Here is an 11016-nt window from a genome sequence, read left to right as displayed (position 1 = left end):
GCAAAACATTACATTACACCATAGTGTAAGTGTCAACAGTATGTTTATGTTATATACTTTTTGGGAAATTGACCATATAAAATATAATTGTAATTGCGCACGCATTGATGTCGGACATGCACCAACCCCAATGCTCTGTTTCTGATGTCTGGGATGAATGCAGAGCAGATTTCAGAGCAGGACAAGACACCCTCTTTTTGACTGATGACCGATGTATGGACGTGTATGTGATAGGCCTATCTGGCGTTTATGATTGATGGTCATAATGCTTCTTGACATTGTCAAAGTGTATTTTCTTAGTCCAAGTAAAGTGACACAGGGTGGTCATAATGCTTCTTGACAGTGTCATAAAGTGTATTTTCTACAAGTTATTTAAAATATGATGAAAAAACATGACTGTAAAGTGTTCATTACAACAACAACAACATTTAAGAAACAAACTTTCAAACGATAGGAAACTAATTGGCCCAAAACATCTTTGTTTTTAATGTGGGTTTTGACACTCTTATGTAGGTGTCATAACCAGCCATAAAATAACCAATATATGTCAAAACACTTGTAAATATATGGGTCATCACCGTGTTATGACCATATTATGACAGGTTATGACAAGTTATATCAGCTGTTAGGACATATTATGACATGGTGATGACCATGTCATAATGTGTTATGACACTGGGTGTCAAGTAAAAGCATTACCAAATGATCTCCCCAGCAATGAGAGTCTAGGCTTATTCCTCGAAGATAGTCTAACCCTATTCCTAGTGCCATAGAATTATTCAATAAAGGATTTCATTTCATATAGCTTGCCACTGTAGCTACATGATTGTAGTTGTAATCCGTAGGATCAGGCAGCAGGTATTAGCCTTATTATTATTAGTATTATTATTAGGTATCAGGATGGAAATGTATGCACTCGCTAACTGTAAGTTGCTCTGGATAAGAGCGTCTGCTAAATGACTAAAATGTAAATGTAAATTAGCCACTCTCTGAGGAGGATAATTGGTTGTCAGTGAAATTCCGTTTCAGCCCTAGTCTGTCGCAGTGCGATAAGACGTCTAGGTGTCTAGACTGTGATCCTTGGCATGGCTTTTAACAGGCAAGCAGTGTCCGGCTTTGTTTATTGTCGCATCAATTTACTAGACATAAAATGAAGTTTGGAAGATATGTCTTTCTAAGGATTACATCGCTGCAAGACATACTATGGATGGACCAAGGCGCCGCTATATACAGGTAACTGACAAAATAAAGGAAAGCCAACAGTGTCTTAACCCATTAGTCTAAGCCCCTGTCTAAGCCGGGTAAGGGGGGGTTCTACTAAGCTATATGGAATTGTTTTAAGAAGGTCATACCAACGATCATTTTGCTATTTGATTTAGAATTTTAAGACCCCTTGAAGTATTAAAAAAAATATATAAAACAATTATTTGATGACAATTTGTATTTGGCCTTACTGCTACTTATTAGCCCATAAAACGCTTTGAATAACAGATTCACTACATGTAACAAAAATCTGAAGGAAGTTTGTTCTGAAGTGTCTCTCCTATATCTGAGAGATATATATATATATTTTTTATTTTTACATGTATTTAACTCCTTATTTTTGGCACTAAACAGTTTCCACATATACACTATATATACAGAAGTATGTGGACACCCCTTCAAATTAGTGGATTCGGATATTTCAGCCACACCCGTTGCTGACAGGTGTATAAAATCGAGCACACAGCCATGCAATCTCCATGTCTAAACAGTGGCATAGAATGGCCTTACTGAAGAGCTCAGTGACTTTCAACGTGGCATAGGATGCCACCTTTTCAACAAGTCAGTTCGTCAAATTTCTGCCCCTGTTGAGTTGCCCCGGTCAACTGTAATTGCTGTTATTGTGATGTGGAAACGTCTCCAAGTAGCAACAACGGCTCAGCTGCAAAGTGGTAGGCCACACAAGCTCACAGAACGGGTCCGCCGTGTGGTGAAGCACGTAGTGTGTAAAAAAGTTATCTGTCCTTGGTTGCAACACTCACTCACGGAGTTCAAAACTGCCTCTGAAAGCAACGTCAGCACAATAGCTGTTCGTCGGGAGCTTCATGAATTGGGTTTCCATGGCCGAACAGCCGCACACAAGCCAAAGATCACCATGCGCAATGCCAAGCGTCAGCTGAGTGGTGTAAAGCTCACCGCTGTTGGACTTTGGAGCAGTGGAAACTGGGTTTGGCGAAAGCCAGCAGAACGCTACCTGCCCCAATGCATAGTGCCAACTGTACAGTTTGGTGGAGGAGGAATAATGGTCTGGGGCTGTTTTTCATAGGTTTGGGCTAGGCCCCTTAGTTCCAGTGAAGGAAAATGTTAATGCTACAGCATACAATGACATTCTAGACGCATTCTGTGCTTCCAACTTTGTGGCAACTGTTAGGGGCAGGCCCTTTCCTGTTTCAGCATGACAATGCCCCTGTGCACAAATCAAGGTCCATTCAGATGGTTTGTCGGGATCGGGTGTGGAAGAACTTGACTGGCCTGCACAGAGCTCCATCGAACCCTTTTGGGATGAATTGGAACGCCGACTGTGAACCAGGCCTAATCGCCCAACATCAGCGCCCGACCTCACTAAAGCTCTTGTGGCTGAATGGAAGCAAGTCCCCCGCAGCAATGTTCCAACATCTTTTGGAAAGCCTTCCCAGAAGCGTGGAGGCTGTTATAGCAGCAAGGGGGGGACCAACTCCATATTAATGCACAGAATTTTGATGAATTTGGAGTGAGATGTTCGACGAGCAGGTGTCCACATGTAGTGTACTTCCATAATTTTTTCAAACTGTTACCGGGTGACCATCAGACGAGTCTTGTGAGGCCTGTGGGTGTCCTAGAGCAAAACAACGTCGTGTTTGTGAGAGTCTCACCTTTTAGTTTATAGCCCAAACTGTTAGGACGCTACAGCTTGTGGAGGCTGTAGAGCAAAACTGAGAACACCATCGTGTTCGTGAGAGTCTCATCTTTCCATAGGTGTCATAAGATTTTGTAGGCCAAACTGTTCGGACACTACAGATAATGTTGTGAGAGACCAATTTCCGGGATGTCTCATGGTCTGACAAACACCACTTTAGCTCTGTCACCTTTCACCGCAGATGCGGAAGTGCGACATCGGTGAATTGAGGCGCATCCTATGCGAAAAACAACAACTGAAAGATTTTTATTGGGATTTTTGTATTATGCTTATTAGATTTCCACGGGTTCGCAGGACATGTACTCTGGGGTTAATAGGGCGTTGGGCCACCACAAGCTGCCAGAACAGCATCAATGCGCCTTGGCATAGATTCTACAAGTGTCTGGAACTTTATTGGAGGGTTGCGACACCATTCTTCCACGAGAAATTCAATCATTTTGTGTTTTGTTGATGTTGTTGGAAAATACTGTCTCAGTCGCTGTTCCAGAAACCCCATAAGTGTTCAATTGGGTCGAGATCTGGTGACTGCCATCGCATATGGATTACATCGTTTTCATGTCATCAAACCATTCAGTGGCCACTCGTGCCCTGGGGATGGCGGCATTGTCATCCTATGGGGGCATAGCCATGGTAGCTAAAACAATGGGAAACTGGGCCTGCCCAGCATTTTTATGACCCTAAGCATTAATTGTTTAGGAATTTCTCAGGAACCACACCTGTCGACGCACCTGCTTTCAATATAGTTTGTATCCCTCATTTAAAGTAATATGATGCCCCAGCTGTGCAGTTAAAACAGTAGCAGCAGCTCTTTCGTGGCACCACATCATGGGCTTATACTTTATATAGGCTACTACAGTGGGGAGAACAAGTATTTGATACACTGCCGATTTTGCAGGTTTTCCTACTTACAAAGCATGTAGAGGTCTGTAATTTTTATCATAGGTACACTTCAACTGTGAGAGAAGGAATCTAAAACAAAAATCCAGAAAATCACATTGTATGATTTTAAGTAATAATTTGCATTTTATTGCATGACATAAGTATTTGATCACCTACCAACCAGTAAGAATTCGGCTCTCACAGACCTGTTAGTTTTTTCTTTAAAAGCCCTCCTGTTCTCCACTCATTACCTGTATTAACTGCACCTGTTTGAACCTCGTTACCTGTATAAAAGACACCTGTCCACACACTCAAACAGACTCCAACCTCTCCACAATGGCCAAGACCAGAGAGCTGTGTAAGGACATCAGGGATAAAATTGTAGACCTGCACAAGGCTGGGGGATGGGCTACAGGACAATAGGCAAGCAGCTTGGTGGGAAGGCAACAACTGTTGGCGCAATTATTAGAAAATGGAAGAAGTTCAAGATGACGGTCAATCACCCCCTCGGTCTGGGGCTCCATGCAAGATCTCACCTCGTGGGGCATCAATGATCATGAGGAAGGTGAGGGATCAGCCCAGTACTACACGGCAGGACCTGGTCAATGACCTGAAGAGAGCTGGGACCACAGTCTCAAAGAAAACCATTAGTAACACACTCACGCCGTCATGGATTAAAATCCTGCAGCGCACGCAAGGTCCCCTTGCTCAAGCCAGCGCATGTCCAGGCCCGTCCTGAAGCTTGCCAATGACCATCTGGATGATCCAGAGGAGGAATGGGAGAAGGTCATGTGGTCTGATGAGATAAAAATATAGCTTTTGGTCTAAACTCCACTCGCCGTGTTTGGAGGAAGAAGAAGGATGAGTACAACCCCAAGAACACCATCCCAACCGTGAAGCATGGAGGTGGAAACATCATTCTTTGGGGATGCTTTTCTACAAAGGGGACAGGACGACTGCACCATATTGAGGGGAGGATGGATGGGGCCATGTATCGCGAGATCTTGGCCAACAACCTCCTTCCCTCAGTAAGAGCATTGAAGATGGTCGTGGCTGGGTCTTCCAGCAACGACCCGAAACACACAGCCAGGGCAACTAAGGAGTGGCTCCGTAAGAAGCATCTCAAGGTCCTGGAGTGGCCTAGCCAGTCTCCAGACCTGAACCCAATAGAACATCTTTGGAGGGAGCTGAAAGTCCGTATTGCCCAGCGACAGCCCCCCAAACCTGAAGGATCTGGAGAAGGTCTGTATGGAGGAGTGGGCCAAAATCCCTGCTGCAGTGTGTGCAAACCTGGTCAAGACCTACAGGAAACATATGATCTCTGTAATTGCAAACAAAGGTTTCTGTACCAAATATTAAGTTCTGCTTTTCTGATGTATCAGATACTTATGTCATGCAATAAAATGCAAATGAATTACTTAAAAATCATACAATGTGATTCCGTCTCTCACAGTTGAAGTGTACCTATGATAAAAATTACAGACCTCTACATGCTTTGTAAGTAGGAAAACCTGCAAAATCGGCAGTGTATCAAATACTTGTTCTCCCCACTGTATATTATAATGTATTAGCTACCGGTATACCAGTGCCTTCAGAAAGTATTCATACCCCTTGACTTGTTCCACATTTTGTTGTGTTACAGCCTGAATTCAAAATGGATTAAATGGATTATTTTTCTCACCCATTTACACAAACTACCCCATAATGACAAAGTTAAAACATGTTTTTAGACATTTTTGCTAATTTATTGAAAATGAAATACAGAAATGTCTCTTGCATAAGTATTCACACCCCTGAGTCAATACTTTGTAGAAACCCCTTGGGGCGATTTACAGCTTTGAGTCGTCTTGGGTATGTCATTATCAGCTTTGCAAATCAGGATTTGGGGATTTTCTCCCATTTCTCCTTGCAGTTTTCTCAAGCTCTGTTAAGTTAGATTGGGAGCTGTGGAGAACAACAATCTTCAAGTCTTTCCACAGTATTTCAATGATATTTAAATCTGGAGTTTGGCTAGGCCGCTCAAGGACTTTCATATTCTTGTTCTGACGCCATTCCAGCGTTGCTTTGGCTGTATGCTTGGGGTCATTGTGCTGTTGTAATGTAAATCTTCGCCCAGTCTAAGGTTGTTTGCACTCTGAAGCAGGTTCTCATCAAGGACTTGCCTGTATTTGACTCCCATTTCATTGTTCCTCTATCCTTACCAGTCTCCCAGTCCCTGCCAGCTGAAAAGCATCCCCATAGCAAAATGCTGCCACCACCATGCTTCACAGTAGGGATGGTGTTAGACGGGTGATGAGCTGTGCCTGTTTTTTTCCAGACATAGCACTTTGCATTCAGGCCAAAGAGTTCTATTTTTGTCTCATTAAACCACGTAATTTTTGCCTTATGATCCGAGACTTTCACTTGCCTTTTGCAAACTCCAGGCATGCTGTCATGTGCTTTTTTCTCAGCAGTGGCTTTCGTCTAGCCACTCTCCCATATAGCCAGATTGGTGAAGTGCTGTGGAGACTGTTGTCCTTCTGGCAGGTTCTCTGTAGTTCTGGTCATTGGGTTCTTGGTCACCTCCCTGACCAATGTCCTTCTTGCCCGTTTGCTCAGTTTGGTCGGACGGCCAGCTCTAGGCAGAGTATGGGTTGTTCCATATATATATTTTTCAGTTTCCCAATGATGGAGACCACTGTGCTCTTGGAAACTTTCAACACTCTAGAAATAGTTTTATACCCTTCCCCAGATATATGCCTCCAGGATATACAACCTATGTTATCACATATGCAATAATAAGTAATCCCTTCTATATTTAGAAAGTACTGCACTTGAATATTAGCTACCAGTATTAGGGTTGGGCAGTTTCCAGATTTTCACATCGTCATACTGCCCTTCTCTCATCCCAGGATTTACGGTATTACTGGCTTAGTACACAAGGGCGCCGAAAAATGCAAGAAATACCATTGGGCATCGGTTACCAGAATGCTAACAAAATTAGCACAAGTAATAGCGAATTTCCATGGAGGCTGCTAGCTAAATATGCTAACAAGCGGAAAGACAGGCAATCCAGCTCATAAAGTTATACATACAGTATATAGGTAGGAGCTACAGAATGGTGAACGAGAGACATTGTGCAAAGGAACACATTTTGACGCATGTTTGTCTGAAAGAAGAAACGTACTGCTTCTGAAGTGAGGGAAAAAAGTATTTGATCCCCTGCTGATTTTGTACGTTTGCCCACTGACAAAGACATGATCAGCCTATCATTTTAATGGTAGGTTTATTTGAACAGTGAGAGACAGAATAACAACAAAAAATTCAGAAAACGCATGTCAAAAATGTTATAAATTGATTTACATTTTAATGAGGGAAATAAGTATTTGACCCCTATGCAAAACATTACTTAGTACTTGGTGGCAAAACCCTTGTTGGCAATCACAGAGGTCAGACGTTTCTTGTAGTTGGCCACCAGGTTTGCACACATCTCAGGAGGGACTTTGTCCCACTCCTCTTTGCAGATCTTCTCCAAGTCATTAAGGTTTCGAGGCTGACGTTTGGGCAACTTCGAACCTCAGCTCCCTCCACAGATTTTTTTTGGGATTAAGGTCTGGAGACTGGCTAGGCCACTCCAGGACCTTAATGTGCTTCATCTTGAGCCACTCCTTTGTTGCCTTGGCCGTGTGTTTTGGGTCATCGTCATGCTGGAATACCCATCCACGACTCCATTTTCAATGCCCTGGCTGAGGGAAGGGAGGTTCTCACCCAAGATTTAACGGTACATGGCCCCGTCCATCGTCCCTTTGATGCGGTGAAGTTGTCCTGTCCCCTTAGCAGAAAAACAACCCCAAAGCATAATGTTTCCACCTCACGGTTGACGGTGGGGATGGTGTTCTAGGGGGTCATAGGCAGCATTCCTCCTCCTCCAAACACGGCGAGTTGAGTTGATGCCAAAGAGCTCGATTTTGGTCTCATCTGACCACAACACTTTTTCTTCCATTTGCGAATAATCGCACCAACTGTTGTCACCTTCACACCAAGCTGCTTGGCGATGGTCTTGTAGCCCATTCCAGCCTTGTGTAGGTCTACAATAAAATAATGTGACGGGTGATATGAAGAACGCAATCTGCTTTATCTCCTAACGTATTGCACAAGTTGACTGCAGGTATTTACTTAAAGTATCTACAAATATTAAAATGTATTGAAAAACTTCAAATAAATAGTTTCAACGGTATTGACGGTATTGAAAAACCATTCCGTGGCTATTTCCAAAATACCCCAGTATGCGTGTATACCACCCAAGCCTAACCAGTATACATGTAATCCTCGTATGTAATGGATCAAACCATAGGCCTATTCTTGTCCGTTGTCCATGTGGTATTGTTGCTGCTGTTTTGCTACTGGTGGGTGGTCCACAATGTATAAAAAAACATTTGAAGAATTCCTACAGAGAGATGGCAATGCGCTCTCTATATAGCCCCATGTTTATACTGTATTGATTGATGAATATATCATACTAATCCACATTAGAAAATGCAGACCCGATGGTACATGGTATTAACATGAATGTCTAGACAGACATTGTGAAAATTGGTCACATGCAGTTCAAATCCCATCGATCCTCTATTTATGTCACTGAGGTAAAGGTTTTGTGACCATTGTAAGCACACAGAACATCGCCCCATTGGGGTCTTGCTGTCTAATTTATGTTTAGGGATAGTGCCATACTTTGTTAGGCTATATGATGTAGTAAGTGGCAAGCAGTAATGCTACATTTCCATAAGGACAGTTACAAATCTCTGACATATAGGCCTATTTTATGATGGAATAAATTGTAATACATGGTACCGGAGTCTGGGCGTAGCAGTAACGCTTCTGACTTGAGACCATATGCCCCCAAGGCGATGGGGTTCGAGTCTCTGCTCACCCAACTGTTTGTGCCCTTCTTTACTGTACCTCCACCTTGGTTTGAGGTTACTTGGAGGTATTTGGGCCACATTCTGAACATGGGGAGCTTACCCCTATCACTCAGTTTTTTTTGTGTTAGCAGTGGCTATAGTTAGGTTACGTTAGCAGTGGCTTTTGAAACATCCGAATCAACCCGTAGATGACCGTTTCTCCTGGCCCCATAGATTACATTCAGGGTAAGTGACAAACTAGAGCCAAGTATAAAAATGAAATAAATAATGAAGGTGTCCTTTAATATGTCATACGAATCATCATGTTATTTACAGTACATTGTCATGATGTGTAGGATACATGATCATTGTCATCTCCCTTTAAAGTAAATTCCAATGTGTTGCCCGATGGTGGCAACTTCATCTCTTACACTGGACGTCAGCCAATAGCTTTGAGGTCCCTGGTGTGATTCATGGTGATTGAGAGGAAACAAGCAGAATGTACTTAAAGGGATAATCTATACTGTGCAGGACACTTGTTTCATGAAGTCCTAATGTTGTCAGGAGTATTTTTCATCTTAGTGGCGATTGTAGTTACATTTCGTGATAGTCTGTGACACTTTCGATGTTGTCTGTGTATGGGCACATTTTTGATCATTTAAAATCTGCATTGGTTCAGTTTCTGTAAACTGTGAGAATGCATCAACTTAGGTCAAACTCATGGGCGTTTTCTTCAATGTGAACCTCTATCCTCTGACTGATACATTTTTCCTCTGTGACTTTAGGACCCTTCTTACGGTGACCTGAACCTGTCAGAAAGCCACATCCGCTCCGGTAACTTTGCCTCGATGACAGAGGGCATTATTGAATCAGGACCATACAAAGGTACAGTAACCAGACTATCAAGAAATGGCGTGCAGCAGCAAATTGAATGTAAAGACTGTTTCCAGTGAGTGCATGTTTTTCCTTTTCTACAGTAACCTGAGTACCTGGTACACTTTCTTTAAAATGTTTGTTTTTGGGGGGCTAGATCAGCTTTAATATTGCAGATAGATTGTGTAATCAATGTAATTGTCTGCATCATTTCCAATCCCATATATATATTTGTTTGTAAATATATACAGTACCTGTCAAAAGTTTGGACACACCTACTCATTCCAGGGTTTTTCTTTATTTTCTACATTGTAGAATAATAGTGAAGACATCAAAACTATGAAATAACACATGGAATCATGTAGTAACCAAAAAAGTGTTCAACATATCAAAATATACAGTGGGGGAAAAAAGTATTTAGTCAGCCACCAATTGTGCAAGTTCTCCCACTTAAAAGATGAGAGGCCTGTAATTTTCATCATAGGTACACGTCAACTATGACAGACAAAATGAGAAAAAATTATCCAGAAAATCACATTGTAGGATTTTTAATGAATTTATTTGCAAATTATGGGGGAAAATAAGTATTTGGTCAACAACAAAAGTTTCTCAATACTTTGTTATATACCCTTTGTTGGCAATGACACAGGTCAAACGTTTTCTGTAAGTCCTCACAAGGTTTTCACACACTGTTGCTGGTATTTTGGCCCATTCCTCCATGCAGATCTCCTCTAGAGCAGTGATGTTTTGGGGCTGTCGCTGGGCAACACAGACTTTTAACTCCCTCCAAAGATTTTCTATGGGGTTGAGATCTGGAGACTGGCTAGGCCACTCCAAGACCTTGAAATGCTTCTTATGAAGCCACTCCTTCGTTGCCCAGGCTGTGTGTTTGGGATCATTGTCATGCTGAATGACCCAGCCACGTTTCATCTTCAATGCCCTTGCTGATGGAAGGAGGTTTTCACTCAAAATCTCACGATACATGGCCCCATTCATTCTTTCCTTTACACGGATCAGTCGTCCTGGTTCCTTTGCAGAACAACAGCCCCAAAGCATGATGTTTCCACCCCCATGCTTCACAGTAGGTATGGTGTTCTTTGGATACAACTCAGCATTCTTTGTCCTTCAAACACGACGAGTTGAGTTTTTACCAAAAAGTTCTATTTTGGTTTCATCTGACCATATGACATTCTCCCAATCCTCTTCTGGATCATCCAAATGCACTCTAGCAAACTTCAGACGGGCCTGGACATGTACTGCTTAAGCAGGGGGACACGTCTGGCACTGCAGGATTTGAGTCCCTGGCGGCGTAGTGTGTTACTGATGGTAGGCTTTGTTACTTTGGTCCCAGCTCTCTGCAGGTCATTCACTAGGTTCCCCCCGTGTGGTTCTGGGATTTTTGCTCACCGTTCTTGTGATCATTTTGACCCCACGGGGTGAGATCTT

The 11016-nt window shown here is 42.6% G+C and overlaps 1 protein-coding gene across 1 annotated transcript in view; it reads left to right on the top strand.

The window, feature by feature from the left end:
- The first annotated feature begins 947 nt into the window (after positions 1–947).
- LOC123484156 (arfaptin-1-like) overlaps positions 948–11016 on the top strand; it is a 28502-nt gene continuing 18433 nt past the window's right edge. The window contains 2 exon segments of the mRNA XM_045214165.1: positions 948–1233; positions 9483–9582. Coding sequence (XP_045070100.1) covers positions 1204–1233; positions 9483–9582 — 130 coding nt within the window. The 5' untranslated portion in view covers positions 948–1203.

Source organism: Coregonus clupeaformis, unplaced genomic scaffold (assembly GCF_020615455.1).
Source record: "Coregonus clupeaformis isolate EN_2021a unplaced genomic scaffold, ASM2061545v1 scaf0206, whole genome shotgun sequence".
NCBI classification, from domain to species: domain Eukaryota; kingdom Metazoa; phylum Chordata; class Actinopteri; order Salmoniformes; family Salmonidae; genus Coregonus; species Coregonus clupeaformis.
This window is presented reverse-complemented; position numbering and strand designations above follow the sequence as displayed.